This window comes from Sphaerodactylus townsendi, linkage group LG03 (assembly GCF_021028975.2).
Source record: "Sphaerodactylus townsendi isolate TG3544 linkage group LG03, MPM_Stown_v2.3, whole genome shotgun sequence".
Classification (NCBI taxonomy): domain Eukaryota; kingdom Metazoa; phylum Chordata; class Lepidosauria; order Squamata; family Sphaerodactylidae; genus Sphaerodactylus; species Sphaerodactylus townsendi.
The window spans coordinates 74,788,523-74,809,485 of NC_059427.1; the positions used below are offsets into that span (position 1 = coordinate 74,788,523).

General features: G+C 43.4%; 2 protein-coding genes across 3 annotated transcripts in view; one reads left to right on the top strand and one right to left on the bottom strand.

Moving 5' to 3' along the window:
* LOC125429813 (serine protease inhibitor Kazal-type 5-like) overlaps nt 1–14,789 on the top strand; it is a 43,291-nt gene extending 28,502 nt beyond the window's left edge. The window contains exons 10-15 of one of the 2 annotated variants that reach the window (XM_048491318.1): nt 82–169; nt 5,838–5,965; nt 7,546–7,612; nt 9,963–10,084; nt 12,156–12,204; nt 14,301–14,789. In XM_048491318.1, the coding sequence (XP_048347275.1) occupies nt 82–169; nt 5,838–5,965; nt 7,546–7,612; nt 9,963–10,084; nt 12,156–12,204; nt 14,301–14,309 (463 nt within the window). In that variant the 3' untranslated portion in view covers nt 14,310–14,789. The remainder of the gene's footprint in view (nt 1–81; nt 170–5,837; nt 5,966–7,545; nt 7,613–9,962; nt 10,085–12,155; nt 12,205–14,300) is intronic. The other variant, XM_048491319.1, reaches the window with a different exon arrangement.
* Nucleotides 1–20,963, bottom strand: part of LOC125429815 (trypsin inhibitor ClTI-1-like) — a 100,526-nt gene that overhangs the window by 78,634 nt on the left and 929 nt on the right. The window lies entirely within an intron of this gene.

Genomic DNA, 20,963 nt, shown 5'->3' on the forward strand with positions numbered 1-20,963 from the left:
TGTGAAATTCATTGCCACCCAAAGGTGTGATGGCTTTTCTTAAAGGATTAGAAAAATGTGTGCACTTCCCTTTTCTTCTAGGGTAGGAGAGTCATCGCAATACAATCCCAATTGTGAAAGGCGGTCTTTCAACCAGAAAAAGAAAAGAAAGTCTGCCATTGAGCACAAGGTAAATGCAATTTGTGATACAATAATGAATCAAGTGTCTGTCACAAGATATAAATGACTGTGTGGATGGTCACTAAGTTGTCCTCCAATTCTGTTTCTGAGATGCAGAGGATACTTACAACCAGTGTTTGGGAGTAGTGGAGGTGTACAATGCTTGGAGGAATTGATTCATATCCTCTCTTTTGTTTTCTTGCTGTTATGCCAACCTTTGGATCCAACCCATTATGTTTGTAAGAATGCTAGAGTCTCTGAGATAAATGTATGAACTCTTGGGAGAACTGGCCATGAATTTTCCCCTCCAGATGGTGATTTTACATTCACATTCATTACTGGTATATACATCTGAAATTACAGTAAATCACGGCACTTGAATCAACGAGGCCTGTAATTGTGACAGGGGACAGGGCATTAGTGAGCTCCATAATGGGGAGCATGTGTGGCCCTGGGCAGCTGAACGGCTAAGCCTTTCCACCCGGCAATGTCATGCAACACGCATGTGGGCAAAAAGGGGTGGTGCAAGCTCCCTATGTATTAGCACACGGTTGCTTAGGCCTCTTTTGGCGCCTTAGCAAACTGACCCACCCTCCCTGTTTTTGGGACGGTGTTTGTTACTACTGCAAGTCGCAGCTCTGGCGGTTTGGGCAGAGGAGTGCATCCTTGTGGGGAGGCTGAGCTTACATGGTGCACCTCCCCATGGCTGGGGGCCTCCATAAGAGGCTTGGGGTGGGGCGGGCTCATGGCGCATGCCGCGGAGGCCTCTGCAATCGAGTCCGACACCCCAGCAGTTAGGGAGCCAAAATAGGGCGAGCGCCCAGTGGCCTGGTACCTTTCTGTCCTCCCCAATAGGGATTGGGGTTGTTGCCAGGATCAGCCACGGGTGCTGACTGGCTGCTACGATGCGCTCCTCTTGCTCTTCCAGCTTCAGCATTAATAAAGGGCTGTGGCCCAATTCAAATCCAGAAAGTGTCCTGTGGTTATTCACCTGGAAGCACTGCACATCTGACCACAAATCAACAGTTTCAATAGAGGTCAGTGCAAAACAAATCAGGTGTGGCAGATCCCAAACTTGCACTGCTGTTGCACAAGGTGAAATCTCTGCCACTTTTTCAGTACTGTAACTCTTAAAAAAAATCTACCAACCTATTTTGCAATTCCATTCATTACAGTCAAGCTATGTCATTATATAATGTCATCCCAAGAGTCAGTATTGACCCAGTGCTTGCACGGGGGGACTATCTTTACCTTTACTTTTATAAGATTCTGAAGTACCTTTGGAGGATATCTATAAATGGATGCTATCTTTTTAATGAAGGTTTCTTCCAAATCATATGCCCCGGGCTAGATGATTTTCCATGAATAGAAGGATACAGATAGTTTTGATTTATTGTTCCCAAATGCGGATGTGCCTTTGGATACCAAAACACTTAATAAATATCAGAAAAGTATGTTAATTGCGACTGCCAAGATAAAACATTGCCCTCTAGTGACTATGATTAAAATGTCAGCTACTAAACATCAAGAAAGGGGCACATTAAAGGATGACTCCCATGGCGGGCTACAAAGAATGCAGGCATACTATATAAATTACCAAATCCCTTTATTCATTATATGTTCACATAACATGCTTGAATATGTATCCAGCCCTGGTGATGAGAGAGTTCACTGTGTGAGTTTCCAAGAAAGACATTGGCTTGTAAAATGTAATTCAGGAATTTATGAGTTGCCCTCTGGGAAACTGGTGGGCAGATTCCCCTGCCTTATAGCAGGGAGTTCTTATAAATGGCCTTCTTGAACTGCCTATTCTGATTTTGTGCTTGTATTAAAGCATGCAAATGTTATACACCAAATGTCAGACCTAATCAGGTCAGTAATCCTTCATTTTACCATTTGTGTTGGATGTTTATTTAAGGCTACATTGTATTGCTTACACTTCTAAATGAACATATGATTAAGCATGGACAACTAGTATGAATGTCCTGAGGCAAATATGAATGTATAAGCAAGCAGTCAGTACTTCACTAATGAATGATGATCAATGCAATTTTCCCATTAAATAATGATTTATTATTATTGAAAACAATTTTATTCCACCTTTCCAGATCAGCATCCTCAAGCTGGTGAACAATCAAAATATTAAAACAAAATGTAAAATGCATATGCATAACAAAATAACAGTTCAGCAAAAGACAAAATCACAGATGCATACACATAAACAGGAAGGAGACTCATTAAGGGACACTGAGGGAATGCCAAACAAAACAGAAACGTCTTCACCTGCTGGTGAAAACACAGTTGTGGAGAAGAACAAATGAATCTCTCTGATAAGGGAATTTCATACTTTTGTACCACAGCTAATGAAGACTGCTCTTGGATTGCTACCCCTCTAACTTTAGATGTTGGTGGTTGGTAGGTTCATAGGGGAGTAGGCAATTCTTAGGGCTTAGGTCCCAAACTATATTAGACTTTACAGGTCAATATCAGCACTTTGATTTGGGCCCAGAAGCAAACTGGGAGCTAATATACAAGATAGGAGTGATATGGTCTCTATAACCCAGTCCAGTCAACATTCTGACTATACCATTTTGTACCAGTTCCAGTTGTACCTGCTGTACACTCTCCATGGATAGCCACACATACAGTGCAGTGTGTGTTTGTGTCAAGCAACAGCTGACTCCATAAGATTTTCAACTGTGGTAACTCCATAAGGTTTTCAAGGTAAAAGATGTTCAGAGAAGGTTTGCTATTGCCTGGTTCTTCATGGGCTAAATGAGTTCTGAGAGAACTGGGACTGACCCAAGGTCACCCAGCAGGCTTAATGTGTAGGAGTGGGGAAACAAACCTGGTTCACCAGATTGGAGTCTGCTGCTTATGTTGGAGAAGTAGAAAATCAAACCCAGTTCTCCAGTTTATAATCGGCCACCCTTAGCCACTACACAGTACTGGCTCTCTTATTTAGATGTCCCTAGGGCTGTGGTGGTGAACCTATGGCACTCCAGATGTTCATGGACTTCAATTCCTGCTTCTTCTCCCAATTGGCCATGCTGGCAGGGGCTGATGGGAATTGTAGTCCATGAACATCTGGAGTGCCATAGGTTCGCCACCACTTCCCTAGGGCATGCATCACAGTAGCAAGATATTTTTTTTTGCTCATGAAAGACAACAGCTGGCTCATCAGCTTCAGCTGGTGAAAGGCACCCTGGCTACCAGCACCACCTGCATATCCAACAGTAGCCGGGGGAGCCTCACTCCCATGGCTGCAGAAATTCCCTCTTTATTTGGAAGGGGAAGGCCTATTATGTTGTGTACAACAGTTATTTCCAAGGCAGAGACATGTAAGGAAAGTGCTGCTGTGTGGTATTGTTATTTGGGGTCTGAGGGATTTCCATATGCATAATTTGACTCACTGGGGAAGTCCTTTGCTATTGTTACCAAAACAGCTCACAAAAATTGTTGAGGAGACTGACAGAGAACTTAAGTTTAGGGAGCTGGTATAGTACAGTGGTTAGAATGTTAGATTGGGACTTGGAATGACAGTTTCAAATACCCACTCTACCATGGAGGCTGACTGGGTAACCCTGGGCCTATGTGTTTAGAATGATAACCTTACTTCATTAAATGTATATTTAAGATTTGCTACTGAATGAGTGGCCCTGACTGGATGTCCAAGGCTAGCCAGATCTTATTAGATCTTGGCTGCTAAGCAGGGTCCTGCGTTAAATAGGAGATTAGAATAGATGACCTGTGCGTTAGACAGGGGGTTAGAATAGATGACCTGTATGGACCCTTCCAACTCTATGATATTCCAACTCTATGGTGGCCAAGTTTGCAGATGATACCAAATTATGTAGGGTGGTAAGAACCACAAAGGATTGCGAAGAGCTCCAAGCGGACCTTGATAAATTAGATGAGTGGGCTCAGAAATGGCAAATGCAGTTCAATGTAGCAAAATGTAAAGTGATGCACATAGGGGCAAAAAATCCAAACTTCACATACACGCTACAGGGGTCAGTGCTATCAGTCACAGACCAGGAAAGGGATTTAGGCGTCTTAGTTGATAGTTCCATGGGAATGTCAACTCAATGCATGGCAGCTGTGAAAAAGGCAAACTCTATGCTGGGGATCATTAGAAAAGGAATTGATAATAAAACTGCAAAGATTGTCATGCCCTTATAAAGCAGTGGTGCTGACCGCGACTTGGAGTACTGTGTCCAGTTCTTGGTCACAAGATCTCAAAAAAGGATATTGAGGAGATAGAAAAAGTGCAGAGAAGGGGCAACAAGGATGATTGAGGGACTGGAGCACCTTCCTATGAGGAGAGGCTGCAGCGCTTGGGACTCTTTAGTTTGGAGAGGAGGCGGCTGAGGGGGGGATGATTGAAGTCTCAAGCAAACCATGCATGGGTAGAAAATGCTGACAGAGAGACATTTTTTCTCTTCTCACAATACTAGAACCAGGGCATTCATTGAAAATGCTGGGGGGAAGAATTAGGACTAATAAAGGGAAACACTTCTTCACGCAACGCAGTGATTGGTGTTTGGAATATGCTGCCACAGGAGGTGGTGATGGGCTACAAACCTTTATAGCTTAAAAGGGGCTTGGACAGATTTATGGAGGAGAAGTCGATTTATGGCTACCAATCTTGATCCTCTTTGATCTGAGATTGCAAATGCCTTAACAGACCAGGTGATCGGGAGCAACAGCCGCAGAAGGCCATTGCGTTCACATCCTACATGTGAGCTCCCAAAGGCACCTGGTGGGCCACTGCGAGTAGCAGAGAGCTGGACTAGATGGACTTTGGTCTGATCCAGCTGGCTTGTTCTTATGTTCTTATGTTCTTATGATTCTACTTGGTTGGGAGACTATCAAGGAAGTCCAGAGTTGTAAAACAGAGGCAGGCAATAGCAAACCACCTCTGTTTGTCTCTTTCCTTGAAAATCCTACAGGGTCACCATAAGTCATATATGATGTGATGTTCAGTTTCCATCACCACTAAATGAAGGAACATTGTTAGGAGTCAGTGCCAAGATTTTAACAATGACATTTATCAGCAACAATTTCATTGACAATTGAAGTCACCAGGAAGAACTGTCAGCCTTAATTTTTTTAGTGCTCATAAAACAGTTGGAGCCCGAACCAAACAGGGGGAAATCTGCTTCAGGGAGCAGCATGATGGCCATGCCAGCAGATTTGCCCTCCCTGGACTCTCATTCTGGAGGATGGGCAATCCCACTGGTGTGCCACTGCCCCCTCCCCCCAGCACTGAAATGTGGTGCTAAACATGGCACCAGTGTCCCAGCACTGCTGGTATAGCAGGAGAGAGCAGGGGGCAGGGCTGGGGGAGGAGCTGACATTAATCTGCTCCCTCCTGACCTTTGCTGGTAATATGCCAGGAGGCCACAGTCCAGGCTTAAGCCAGCCTTTTGGCTGGTGTAAGTCCATTGCAGCCCATTGAGGCTTCTTGGCAGCGGGAAGGCTGTTGTGCTTTGAGAACCTCCCCACACCACTTTGGAACTGGTGGGGCAACACCAATGCAGTGCTGTGGCCCACAGTCTCTAGTGTGGATGGGGATGTTAGTCTCTCCACCACTTCAACTTAGCCTGAAAAAAAACTGTAGATTGCCATGCCAATACCTGTAAAGTTCATAGCTCTTACTCTCCCACTCTTTTCAGTTGAACTGTGACCAACTTTTAGCTGATCTAAAGAAAAAAGGGAACACCTGCAGTTCTGTATGGGCTCCTGTTTGTGGCACTGATGGAAAAACATACAGCAATAAATGCCTCCTGTGCATGAAAATTGAGTGAGTATAAACACATAATGCACTTTAAATGTAATTTGGCAGATGTAAGTCTCCTTTGTGAGATATTGTGTTTATATAATGACAGTTCTGTGGTAATTTGCCATGACAAACACAGAATTTAAAACACTTCCAAGTTTAAGAATGACTGATAATTCAGGATAGTGATTACCTCATTTAAGGATGCCATGTTGGTCATCAGTCATTTGGAAATTTCAACTGTATTTAATGATAGTCTAATCATTACTTAAGCAAGGACATCCCTTATAAAGGTGTTAATAAGTTTAAAAAAGCCATGTGTCACCCTAAATAAAAAAGATATACAAGTTGCCAAACTCCACTTCAGCATTTAAAGAACTGGTTCACTCAGTCACTGGGGTTGTAGGAGTGTTACGTTCATGGGGACTTAACATGTACCAATTGCCAGATGCAGGGTTCAACTTGGTAAAGGTAAGGGTAATCCCCTGTGCAAGCACCGGGTCATTACTAACCCATGGGGTGACATCATACCTGATGTTTACTAGGCAGACTTTGTTTATGGAGTAGTTTGCTATTGCTTTTCCCAGTTATCTATATTTTGCCCCCAACAAACTGGGTACTCATTTTACTGACCTGGGAATGATGGACTGACCTTGAGCCAGCTGCCTGAAACGGACTTCCATTGGGATCAAACTCAGGTTGGGAAGAAAGCTTCGACTTCAGTGTTGCAGCTTACCACTCTGTGCCACAGGGCTTCTACTAGAGATTGTTCAAGCTTTTACAGAGAAGTTGCAAAACTGACTCCTCTGCATGATGCAAAGTGCATGTGAACATCTTTGTGTGGGGACCACCATTTGTAGGCTTGTTTCCAAAGCTTGTTTCTCATGATTGCTTTATACACAGTAAATACTAACAGCCTAAATACTAATACATCTATTGTGGCATAAGTGTTTGTGAGACAGTCAGTTCCACCAGATGTGTGTCACACATCATCAGATGATAGGAAGGACTCAGTTGGATCATTTCTTCCAGCATGGCCAATTGGCCATGCTGGAAGGGGCTGATGGGAATTGTAGTCCATTACATCTGGAGTGCCAAAGGTTCGCCACCACGGATATAGGGTCTGGTTAACAAAAGAATACAAAAGAGTCTTTAAGGCACTCTTTGGAATATGGGCTACAGATGATTCACATGGCTGCTTTCCTGAATTGACACCCAATGGTGATGTGAAAACATTTTCTCTTGTGGTGAAATGTATATTACTTTGATCGTGCTGGACATTGATGAATGGAAAAGTGGTAAAGGCAGATTGGGAGTAGTACTGGGATGTCCTAAGTGTCAAAAGTATCATGCTCCTTCAATCCTTTCCCACCATATCTGAGGACAACAGAGTAGTACCCCACTTTGGAATGCTTAGGCTGGAGAAGTCCTGGAACCATCATCTGCTTGGCCACTCTCAGTATGACAGTTTTGTGTCATCAGCATTTATGTTGTCCTGAATATGTTCTAAACATTCCATAACTTGGCCACTACCTTTCCTTATTTTATTGAGCCATTGTTGTTTGTGATAATAGAAAACCATTTAATATCCCTTCCACTATTAGCAGGAAAACTGAAGATGTCCTTGCACTAAAGCATGAAGGTGAATGTCCCGAAGATGTTCATGGAACGGTGAGAATATCTTTCACAATGCCAGGAATTCATTCAGCCTGATCCTAGGCATATTTACTTGTAGTCAGAAGAAAGTCTTATTCAGTTCAGAGGGACTCACTGTCAAGGGTATGCACATGTGATTTCAATATTAGTTGTTTGCTTTCGTCCACCAAAATGTTACTGTCATTGCTCATATCAATACACCACTACAAAGCCCCAGTATTATTCTAGATCTTGCAGCATCTCACACATGATATAGTCCTGGGGACAGCAGGAGCCGGCCTGCAGGGAAACTGGGGGGGCGTGGCTTGGTAGTAGGTGACCCAGGAGCTGCCCTGCCACCACGGCGCCCATTCGAGCCCCACCCCCAGAGCCCCGTCTTCCCTGATCTCCCTGCTGGCTCCCTGGCTCCGGTAAGTGGGGTGTGGGGGGAGGGCATGGGGAGCTGGGCAGGGAGGAGGCATGGGGAGGCAGTCATGCCCCCGGGTGCAGTCATGCCCCCGGTACGGCACTGCAATATAGTTATTTGTGAGAAGCCATGACAGATAATTCATTGTAAAACTGGCTCTTTAAAACCTTTTCTACTGATAATTAGAAAACATAATGTGATGATGACTTTGATAGTTTGAGAGGCAAAAACATGTAGAGTACAATACAATAGTCTAGCCTTGAGGTTACAGTGGCATGGGGCATGGATCCATATAGGCAGATGGGCTGAGTCAAGATATGAAGTCATCTTCCAAGCTAAACAAAGTTGGAAAAAAGTGGGGGTTGTGACTGTTTTCTTGTCCAGTAACAATGCTGGGTCCATTATGATTCCTAGGCTTTTAACTGAATTGGTAAACATCACCCCATCAAAAATACGGCGTGAATGACCTATTTAAAATTAGACTCAGACATCCTTGTTAGTGAAGTCAGGTAGAAAAAGTATGCTAATGCTCAGTGATCTACACTGGGTTCTTATTGCCTTCCAGGGGCAAAGCTTTCAGAGGCTTTTGTTCTACATGCGGTCAGATTACACTGGGCGTTTCCCCACTTACCTTTGCTGCCCTTTGCTGCGTGCTACTCTCAGCGTGTGGCATCTCTGGCGCGCGCCCGGGCGTCCTCACGACCCCGCACTCTGCGCGGGGTCATCAAAAGGCGCCGTTTCGAGGAGCCAGGGATGCCGCGCGCTGAGGGGGCGCGAGAGCATCAGGGCAGCTGCGTTGTCACCGCCCCTGTAGTGGAGAGTGCCGGGGGACCCCGCGCTACTTGAGGAGAGTAGCGCGGGACTTAAGGTAAATGGGGAAAGGGCCACTGTTTCATGTGCACTATCAAAATGGCAAGGTTCTGGAGATATCCCTTGGTATCATTACTTTGTTTAGCACCACATTTAAAATCAGAATAGAATTAAAGGACTCAAATAAACATCATCCATGATCCAAGTTTGTTGAGGGGGGAGGGTATCCCCAACCTGACTCACAGTACATATAATACCCAGGATCTATTGTTTCCAGTCACTGTGGGTCTGGTGTCTGCTCACAAGGGTGGCCCAGGAGAGGAGGGTCTTCAGCCTTCCCTCACTCCGTATGCCAGAGGTGAAATGGCTGTTTTCCCCACTCTGGAGATCCATGTGTTACAGTCAGTGCACATGGAGCCCCAGAGGGGTGCAGAGGGCACTCCCCTTACGGCCAGTTCGACTCAGAAAAATGATTTAAGGCCCTGTTCCCCCTGTGCTGTTCTCACAAGCAGACACCAGCCTTATGACATGTATTTAGCTCTTTTGTGGATCCCCAGCTTGATTCAGGTCAAGCATAACATTTAGCCCTAAGAACAGCTGCTATAAAGTATAAAACCCTGAGATAACAAAGGCATAAATGCAGTGGTGGGATTCAAATAATTTTACAACCAGTTCCGGTGGTTGAATTTAAATAATTTAACAACTGGTTGTATACAACCACCATTTTAACAACCGGTTCTGCCAAAGTGGTGCAAACCTGCTGAATCCCACCACTGCATAAATGACAGTTGTCAGAAGCATATCAGAGCAGGAGGATCTTGACCATAACACCTATTGATCCAAGAGTATGCTGGGTGAATACAGAAAACAATTCAGATTAGAAGAATCTATATTCTTTTTAGGTGAGTTTAACTGATATTCCCCCTGGTTTCAGCTCTGTGAATAATTTGAGAACAGGATAAAGGTTAGCTTCGAGTGGAAACTGATTTATTAACCCTAATGTAATGCCTCAAGGTCAAAGTCTATCAGTGAACTTGCTTCAAATCTCTCTTCCAACATTGCTCAGAAACATAAGGATACTGGAGAAGGAAGGCTGAGTAAAGCCATCTTCTGTGAATCTTAATTTTGGTATCTTTGTTACTGTGTTAGGTTGATTGCAGCAAATATCCCCAGACAAGAGGAAAAGTCCTCTGCAAGAGAAGTACTCTGGAGGTTTGTGGCACAGATGGTGAGACATATAGCAACGAATGTATTCTCTGTGATCGAATCTTGTGAGTATACCAACTTATTTGTTGTACAAGTCTCTTCAGTCTGCCCTGTCCACATTGGGTCATCTGTTGTTTTCTCATGATTTAATAGATCCTTGCTCAAGGAAAAGACAGTCAGCGGTAAAGCAGACTTCTTAACTCCAAAATCACCCAAAATGGTGCCCTTCAGTCTCCTGTTTATTTTTACAGACTAATGTGGAATACTATAAACTCCAAGTAGGCTTGTAACATCAGAACCATTTGCATTTTCCTAGTAAAGAAAATGTCATAAAGTTGCTAAGATACTAATTTTTGAAAAATATGTGTGTATGTGAAAGGGAGGAGAAAAAAAATATAAACTGTATAATTTTGGCAGATGGTGTAATAGTACCACCCACTGTTGGAAATACTACTATAGAGTGGAAACAAAACGGTATCAAAGACCTACTTTTTTTAGCAGAACACCTCTAGCAATATGTCATCTTGCTGATGATAGGTAATGGTGAGAATTTAGTTTTATGGAGAAAATGGCTGATTCCAACAAGCAGGTCAAATTATGGAAACGTGATTGATATAAGGATGATCTTTGGCCTAAGTGTATGTGTGTTTATTTATTATTATTTATTTATTGTTTATATTTGTGTCTTACCCTCCCCCTGTCTAGTAGGGCTCAAACATAATATCAATATAATTTAAAACTATTAAAGCCACAACTAGCAAATTCAGTTAATTGCATCTAAAACCATATAACAATGGCACTTAAAGAAAAGGAAGAGAGACCATTGACATCACAATACTTAACAACTGATGCTGTTGGCACGGGAGTAGTTGGGAAAAATTGAATAAATATCATAACATAAAGACACTATGGGAAGAGCTATGATAAATTATAATTTAAAAAAAATGTCCCTGCTATGACAACCTCACCAGAACATTTTAAAAAAGTAAGGAATGATATTGTAACTAATTTCAATTGAAAAGGGTGGATTGAAGCATATATTTTTAAAAATCCAATTTGAATTTAAAATGTTTCATAGAAACTGAACTTCGCCTAATTTTCATTGTTTTCATGTATGATCCTTGTCCACTTCTGAATTATACATAAGATCACAAGTCATAGGGCACCCCTGGAATTCTGCCGGTGGAGAGCTGGGGGCCATTCACACGGGAGCGTGTGAGCGGCCCCCGCAGAGGCCGGTGCGGGAGAGGCGGCTCCACACGGAGCCGCCTCTTTCCCATCCCCCCACTCACCTCGCCATCCTGCGTCGCTCTGCTGGACTTCTAAGACCCGCCCACGCTGCCCTCCAACCTCCAGGGTTTGGAGGACAGCGAGGGAGGGTCTCAGCAGTCCAGTAGAGCGACGCAGGACAACGAGGTGAGTGGGGGGGACGGGGAAAACAGCGTGTTCCCGGCGGTGCCATTCGCACCGCGCCGGTGGGAACACGCTGTTTTCCAAAAACCTCCCTCCAGGAGGGAGGTTTTTGGAGGTGGCCTGACACCGCTCTGGAAGAGGTGGAGGGGAGCCAGGTCGGCGCTGCTGCGTTTCAGCAGCGCCGCCTGTGCGAACGGCTCCCTGGGGACGGCGTTTTTGGCCCATGCGGAAAGGGCCATAGTATGTATAACATTACAAGGCATAGTATGTAGTTTTAGTCTGAGGATAAGCTTGGCAGGATGCTATGAGATCCGTTAATAGCTGTCATGTTTTTCACTGGTCAACAGCAACCTGTGGAGGGAGGTTGAGATCAGGACTGAGCACTGTAGAAGGAATATACTGATCCCTTTTCCTCATGCAATTTTTATAATCTCAATCACTCCTCCCTCTTCCCAAGATGCTATTTTCCCTCCTGGTGCAAACATAAAAGTTGTTTGTTTTCACTAACGGGGTAAATAAAGAGGTAATGGAGGGCAATTTAAGGTTGTAAAAACAGGATCTAGTAAAGGTTTAAGTTCTAATACAATCAGGGGTCTGTTATTAATCAGTAAAAAATAGAGGGGAGCTTCCAGTCTGACTCTTAGATTAACCCTGAGTATAATGGGCCTTGTGGTGGTATAATCAGTACTTGTGTGTTTACACTAACTTGTCTTCTTTACCCAGGAAAACAAAATCCGAGATTGGTATAAAGAATACTGGACCATGTCCTAAGGTTTGCCTTTCTCTTTTCTTATTACATTGACTGAGCAACTGTAGTATTAAAACCAGAGAAAAAGTAGGTCACAATTAGGTAGAACAATTGGTGTGATCCGATCCACTGTTACAAATGTTTTGCCCCCCTCTACCACACCAGCTTTTTTTAAAAAAAAATTGTCATACCCACCCTGCTACAGTCATTCTAGAAAGTGGACCATCAGTTGTATAATATCAGTCTCTCACTATGATTTTGCTCCCAGAAGTAAAGGACTTCAGATTGCCAGAATTCTTCAAGGATAAAGAGTGACATGGGTAAGGAAAGGATAACTTGATAGAATGGAAACACAGACAACTCCAAAGAATCATAACCCATGGAATGGAACCTCAGTCTAAGAGAAGGATATGATGATATCTTTACCAATTTCATCTCATACCCATGAGTGCCTAGATAATAGGAATGGATGACAAGGGTAGAAATACACTTACTAGAAATACACTTACTGTGATTAGGGAGCAAAGGAGTAATCCTAGCTGCAGTTTTACTCATGCCAATTTTTTAGTGCAAAGACTCCCCAGACCCACCCTTAGCTCGGCTCATTTTCAGTTTTGGAGCATAGCTAAAAGAGAGAGGGGAAAACATTATAAACTGCATGGGAAGAATTTCCAGGAGACAAGCTGTGCTGGGGAAAACATCCATGCATGAAAATGTGGACTTTGACATTAGCATTACAAAGGAAATATAACGTTTACCATATAACATCTAATTCCACCTAATACAACACATACAATTTAATTTGGGCCTTTCATTACAACTTAATCCAACTCCACTGAAACTCATTTTAAAGTCTGATCCAGGTCAAAATGACCCTGTATGGAAATTTTCAAGTTAATACTACTTTGGCTGTTCCTGTAGCTTGGAAAGCCTTTATTTAAAAAAGAGGTAAACCTCATTATTTTCAGTTTGTGATTCAGATTTATTGTTTGAGCTCTAGACTTCCCTCTTCCATCTCCATCAGAATTGCCAACTGGACTGGAGAAAAATATTCTCTCCTTTTAATAGAGGCTTAATGTATGGAGGTTTTCATGGCATGATGTAGGTTTTCATGGCAAGATGTAGGTAAATAACATTTCCTGGTAAATAATATCCAATTATGCCCAATTTAATAGGACTGCACTTTTTTACTTCTGACATTTAGCAACCTTAATCCTTTTCTTCTGTCACAATCTAATATCTGCCTTGTTGAGGGGAGTGATGTGGTGGTGAGATCAAACAACTGTGAAGGGCAACTATTTACCATCCCCCCTTCCCCCATGAATTGTAGTGCCAGAATGCCTGTTAGAAAATAGCAGGTGTTGTGGGAAGTAGAATTCCAAGAATGTCCTGTAGTGCCCAGAACACATGGGTGTGGTGGGAGAGAAACAAAAGTGAACGATTTGGTCCACTAATGAAATTTGGCAATATCCGTTAAAAAACAGCAACAGATAATCTAAGTGGGAATCCCAAAAATTCTCATAAAATCATCATCTTTACCTGACACCTAAAATGTTACAGACAGGCATCCACATCCATGAGCCAGCTGGACCTGGCTGCTACCCCCCAAGAGGCTGCCTGGTGGCATGGGGAAATAAAAAATCTCCCAATGGCTGAGAAGCCTCAGTGGGCCACACCAGACTTACATCAGCCCAAAGGCTGGCTAAGTGCAGATTGCAGCCTGCTGGCAAACCCCAGTAAAGACTGAGAGAAAGCCAACTATACCAAAGACTGGGAGAAAGCCAACTATATCAACACCGGTGCCATACTCAGCACTGTGTTCCAGCGCGGGGGGTGGGGGGAGGGGGTGGCATTGGCAGCTGTATGTCGGCAAGATCACCCCTCCATTGGGATAAATCCACCGAGGAGGGCAAGTCCACTGGCAAGACAGCACACCACTCCCTAAAGTGGATTTCCCCTCCCTTCTTTGAATGAGGCTCTGAATCACGTGGAATATCAATGTGAATCATACATTTAAAATGCCTAAGTATATGCCTATTATGAATAACAACAGTTTCTTTACAGATATCTCTTTTCTTGCCAAGCCACTGCTGATACTAAGTTCTTTATATTTTCCCCAGGGCAAGTGATAGAAGAACTGACATGTGACATCAAGGAAATAAATGAATCTTCAAGTGCTTCAAAGCCTGCCTTCAACTTTCTATATTATGAAGCTGTTATATATAATAGTCCTTTGACATAATCCTGATGTGCCCCAGGTGGGGCTGGACTTTCTAATGGCCACTTGAGTTCCACTCTTGCTCCTGTCTCTAGAATGTGCCATCAAACCCACCAGTTTCATTGTGCTTCTCCAATAAAATAAATTAGGAGGATCCATGCCATTTTCCATTTGTCCATATTTAAGGAGATGCTTAGTCAGTAGTAAAGTTCTCTCTCTTTTTGTCCTAGAAGGAAGAATAATAACTATGCCAGTTAATGGATCTTCCATTACATTGATTCCTTGACCTTGATTTAATTCAAATATTAATGTGCTCATTTACTTCAAGAGTTTACTTATGATGAACAGTTGCATGGATTCCATACTAATAAAAGTTTACATTTATATAGCACTTTCAGTGTTCCAAGGGTTTTGTGTACATTATTTTTGTAATCCTTTAATGCAGGCCAGTATTATCTTCACTTTTCAGTTCAGAGGCTAAAAAACTTTTCTGAGGTTGTTGAGTGAGTACATGACAGAGGTGAAATGTGAATTGGAAGCATTCTGAATCACAGTTCAGTCCCTTATCAGTTCTTCAGCAGCTTCACGTAGTACTGCTTGGTACAGATACACAGAACAGATGCTAAAGAAGTGCAATGCAGAAAAAAATTACCTAGTCACTATCTCCAGTTGTCAAATATAATAATGTATCTATGCCATAAGCACAAATCAACATTCTACTTATAGCAAAAATCTAAACTTAACTGCCTTGTACAAGAATTCTTGTAACAAGAATTAACTAACTAGGTTGATTTATTCACATAGACCCTCTTCCAACACCTAAGCTAACCCTTATTTGTTAAACACTTAAAATTGCAAACAATTGAATTGTACATGTCCCATCACATGTTACACAGTCTTCGCACATACACACACCCCATGTATGCCCCAGTCCTGTCCACCAGATGTGTATTGAGAGGGAGCTCTGTGCTCAGAACTAAATTCACTGCATATGAGAGACCCATTAAGAACTGTAGCTTGGTATGCAGAGGAAGGAATCAAGGAATAAGAGGAGAAATCCTCGTATCAGAGGCGTAGCTGGGTCAAACTGCGCCCGGTGCGCATTCTAATTTCCACCCCCTTTACCCACCCCCGCGGCGCCCCCCCACGCCCTCCTTCCCCACTTCTTCCCTTCCCACACTTACCTTAGTTCCTTTCCTTTTTCAGAACTTTTTCAGGCTGCAAAAGGCCTCAGTAAAAATGGCCTAATGGGAACTATACTTCCCAGGAGACCTTGGAAGCCTCAAGGTCTCCTGGGAACGGTAGTTCCTCAGGCTGTTTTTACTGCAAACAGGCCTTTTGCAGCCTGAAAAAGTTCTGAAAAAGGAAAGGAACTAAGGTAAGTGTGGGAAGGGGGTGGGGGTGCCATGGGGGAAATGGGGAGGGGCCTGGGGGTGATTTTCTGCACCCCCCCCAGGCATGCACCAAGTGCACGGTGCACACACCCCGCTCCCTTGTAGCTCCACGACTGCCTTGTATGGATTAAAAATTGATTGAGAAACAGGAAGCAAAGGGTGGGTATAAATGGGAAGTTCTCACAATGGAGAGATGTATGGAGTGGTGTCCCCAAAGGATCCGTTTTGGGACCAGTGCTCTTTAACCTATTCATAAATGACCTGGAAGTAGCATGGTGGCCAAGATTGTGGATGATACCAAATTATGTAGGGTGGTAAGAACCACAAAGGATTGCGAAGAGCTCCAAGCGGACCTTGATAAATTAGGTGAGTGGGCTAAGAAATGGCAAATGCAGTTCAATGTAGCAAAATGTAAAGTGACGCACATAGGGGCAAAAAAGCCAAACTTCACATACACGCTACAGGGGTCAGTGCTATCAGTCACAGACCAGGAAAGGGATTTGGGTGTCTTAGTTTATAGTTCCATGGGAATGTCAACTCAATACATGGCAGCTGTGAAAAAGGCAAACTATGCTGGGGATAATTAGGAAAGGAATTGATAATAAAACTGCGAAGATTGTCATGCCCTTATATAAAGCAGTGGTGCAACCGCACTTGGAGTACTGTGTTCAGTTCTGGTCGCCACATCTCAAAAAGGATATTGAAGAGATAGAAAAAGTGCAGAGAAGGGCAACGAGGATGATTGAGGGACTGGAGCACCTTCCCTATGAGGAGAGGCTGCAGCATTTGGGACTCTTTAGTTTGGAGAGGAGACGTCTGAGGGGGGATATGATTGAAGTCTATAAAATTATGTATGGGATAGAAAATGTTGACAGAGAGAAATTTTTCTCTCTTTCTCACAATACTAGAACCAGGGGGCATACAATGAAAATGCTGGGGGGAAGAATTAGGACCAATAAAAGGAAACACTTCTTCACACAACGTGTGATTGGTGTTTGGAATATGCTGCCACAGGAGGTGGTGATGGCCACTAACCTGGATAGCTTTAAAAGGGGCTTGAACAGATTTATGGAGGAGAAGTTGATCTCTGGCTACCAATCTTGATCCTTCTTGATCTGAGGTTGCAAATGCCTTAGCAGACCAGGGGCTCAGCAGCAGCAGCAGCTGCAGCAGAAGGCCATTGCTTTCATATCCTGCATGTGAGCTTCCAAAGGCATCTGGTGGGCCACTGCAAGTAGCAGAGTGCTGGACTAGATGGACTCTGGTCTGAACCAGCAGGCTCTTTCTTATGTCCTTAAGGAGGCTTAAGACTCTCCTTCATGCCATCCTTCATTAAGCCTCTCCTACAGCCCAAGTTACTGCTGCTTCTGGCGAAACTTACAGGAAAAGTTAGTGGCATCCTGGGGATATTTCAGTGACAATCAGGTCCAAGATTGAGGCTCCTCTCCCCACATACTATGGTACAAATCTGAATTGTATCAGGGACTTGCAGGTGGCATCTCATATTATACCCACCCCACTCCTTTCCTTCCCTGAAAGCTCCTGTAGCTCCTCTCCGTTCCTGCTTCCTTCTCTCCCTAGCACCCACTAGTCAACCTACCTTTATCTTCTTTCTGTCTTCAGCTTTCTCTCCTTCTGTCTCCTTCTGTAGTGTGAACTTGGGAAAACTATGGCCCAGTTGCTCTGTGGAAAACCCACAACAACTTGCGAGTGGTACCTCACAATTCCCTGTATTCCCTTCCCCACACTGTTTTCTCTTTCTCTCTTCCTGGCAATCTCCATACCCTCACCTTTCTCTGCTGCTTTCTCTCCTTCCCATCCATCAACCAATGTACCTTTTCTCAGCTATATTTATTATTTATTTGCTTCATTTATACCCCAGCTTTCTCCACCATGGGAACCCAAAGCAACTTACAGCATTCTTTTCTTTTTCATGTTAGGTTTGACTGGAAATGTGTAACTGGTCGAAGTTTACACAGTGAGCTTCCATGGCAGAGATTTGAAGCTGCTATTATCCCAGATCCTAGTCTATCTTATATATGACACTGGCATTCATGGGGTGGTTTCTGTTCACTGGTGGAACTGGGGGGGACAGAGGGGGCAAACAACCCAGGTAGCATTCATCTGGGTCACGTGGGGGGGGGGGTTTCCATCGCTTATTTGGATCTTGCCTAATGGCACTGTTACCACTCTTTTATCATGTGACTGTGGCAGGGGGGGGGTATGGCAGATCCTCTTCTGGTAGCATGGCAGGTGGTAGTTCTTCCTTCCCTGCCATGTTACAGCCAACTCCTCCACCTGTGTATGCAGCATCAGTGCCTCAGAGACTAGTGACAAGAGGCAATGATAGCATGGTTCACAGCAATAGTTGTTGCTCATCTGTACCACCAGCACGAGATCTCCCGCCTTCAGCATTGCTGCCTTGCTGTCTCCGAGGCTGTCTAGGATACTGGGGCTGGTGATAGTAATTCTAGCAAGTGCAGAAAACTTTGGGGGGGGGGGTATTAGCACCCCTACATTTGGGGGCAATTTTTAGATTGTTTTGAAAACCAGGGCAAAACCGCAAGTTTGTGGGTAAATTTTCCTTGTCGTCATCTGGTCCCAGCTGATGGATTTAAGTAACCACAGATAGGACCAGGTTGAGAATGAGATACGCTGATAATAAACAGCACAGACCACACAAGTTTGCACATGTCTTTGTAAAATCATTTGCAAAAGAGACACAGTGGCAACCTTGACTTCAGATCTGAGCCTTAAAGTCATTTAAAACCAAATTGTTCTTGTAATTCTCAGAGGTTCACAAAACTCAAAGAAGCTTAGGATTTTTTTAAAAAAATAAATCTCTGCTAAACACAAAATGACCAGTATCACATTTTCTCTCCTTTAGCAAAGTAAATAAAATTATGACATTTTTTCTCATTCAAATCGCATTTGTAATTCCTCATAAATAGCTTTTGGTTTCAATCCTCCATGATGTGTTGCAAGGAGTGCTGCAGCTGACATTCAAAAGTTGCAATGTTGTACAGTTGCCCCTACTACATAACATTGATTCTGCAACATCGTATAACAAATCATGCTATCATCAGCATGGTTAAATGCCATGAAGCTGTGCTTTATGAAGTTGTTGAATTGGGGATGTGGGGATGTTGAAGGATGTCGAAGGACTAGCTACCTCACTTTTACACTATCCTTTCTGTAACCTAGGTGCAAACCTAAGTGCTAACCTAAGTTCCCTGCTGCAAACTTAGGTGTCTGATATAATATTTTAAGTAAGACTGGAAGTCATAGCAGCATAGCAAAGTCAATGTATCCAATGAACACATAGAGCTTTATAACTGGAAATGCTGGGGATCAAATGTAAGCCTTTCTGCATAACAAGCAGATGTTCTGATACTGAGCCACCGTTTACCAAACAGATGAGCTGGTAAAAATGATCTGTATAATTGTGCCCAGCAATGACTGCTCAAGCAATCATTGACTGTAATGACTACAACTGAGTTAAAATTATTGTGCTTATACCGGCCCATTGTCTTTACTTTATTCTAAACCCCTTTGGCTTTCTAAGTGTTTTTGTAGAAAAAAATGTATTTTTCATTTTGATATTATTAGAAGAATATTTTAGTGGCTGAACACTGAATTGAAGAGTACAGGAATAGTACAGGAAGAGTACATTACAATAGTGCAGTCTTGCGCTACCGTAACTTGCATCCTGGTGATCAGATTGGCCCTGTCAGTGTAGGGAGCCATCTGCCAGGCTAAACTCAGTTAGAAGAAAGTGGGAGCAGGGTTCAACCTGCATTAACTTGAATGTTCAGCAGTCATTTTGGATCCAGTGTAGCCCTTGGGCAGCAAGGATCACCTGAACCCTATCAAAGGTAAGAATCACAATGTCCTTCAAGACCTCATCCTTCAAGACAAATCCCACACCGATGACTACTGGTCTCCAATGGTAACAACACCTTTCAGTCCAGTATGTAAAGAATTTTTTAAACTTATCCAGAACACATTCCCTAATTGGAATGCAAGCAGATTACCTCTGTCTATAAAATGGATATGCTATCTGTTTGAAATCTAGATGGCAGAAAGATCCATTGGGTGAGAGGTGCAGAATCTCTGAAAATTCCACACAACTGATGTGAGAGGGAGATATTGCCAGAAAATGGGAATTACTTCAAAACACAGTACATTGCTAGAGAAACTCTTCTCCTCCCAAATCTTTTTCTAAATGGTCTGAATGAAGCTTCCAAATATACCACATTCCCTCATGAACTGTACAATCCTGACCCTGTCCTGGCTATACTGAAAAATTGTTACATAAGCAACTAGATTTATCTCTATTGCCAATGGCCTCAAAGCAAATATTCCATTAGTTTATACAGCTAAACATCCATCCAAGATATCTTAGTAGAACACTGAGCTATACTGTCTTTGTCTTCTGTAAACATTTCTTTTATAATATACTGTGATAATCCTTTGTATGTTTTGGCAGAAGAATTTCACCTGTTTCCAAGTTCTTTCCATTTTCCCATTAACCTTCATATATCATGCGGATATGGTTGCTGATCTTTCACTGTATACAAAAAACAATAAAACTCTTCCTTGTAACCGTTTTACTGTTGTAATCCCTTACCCTTTTAGAACACTAATAGCCTGATCCAAGGGACACCACGATTTGGAGCAGCATTGCGACTGTGCCATTGTGCCACTTCCAGAGGACTTTTGTGAGGCAGCTAAAAAGGGGGAAACCCCAGCTGCCTGGAAAGCCCTCCACAGGGCAAAATGGGGTTATGCCACCCTTTCAGGTGGCATAGGTCCAAGGCCCCTAGGTTGGTGTTCCTGGCTTGAAAGCTTTGGTGGTAGCCGAGTAACATTTGCTCCACCCCCAGGAATGCCCCTAGTCTGCCCCCAGCTGCAATAGTGGTCAGGTTTAGATCAGCGCAGCTCTACAGGGGCCAGGCATTTCTGAGTTAGGCACTACCGAACAGTGCAGCACTTGCCCACCTTCCCATTTTCCCTTCCAGCCAGTATAAGTGTCACTTACACTGACAGGGTGGACAAATGTACTGATGTGGCTCTGTGTTAGCTCCATAGCCAGATTCTCACACGCACGCGCACACACACACACACACACAGTGGTGGGATTCAGCCTACTCGCACCTATTCGGTAGAAC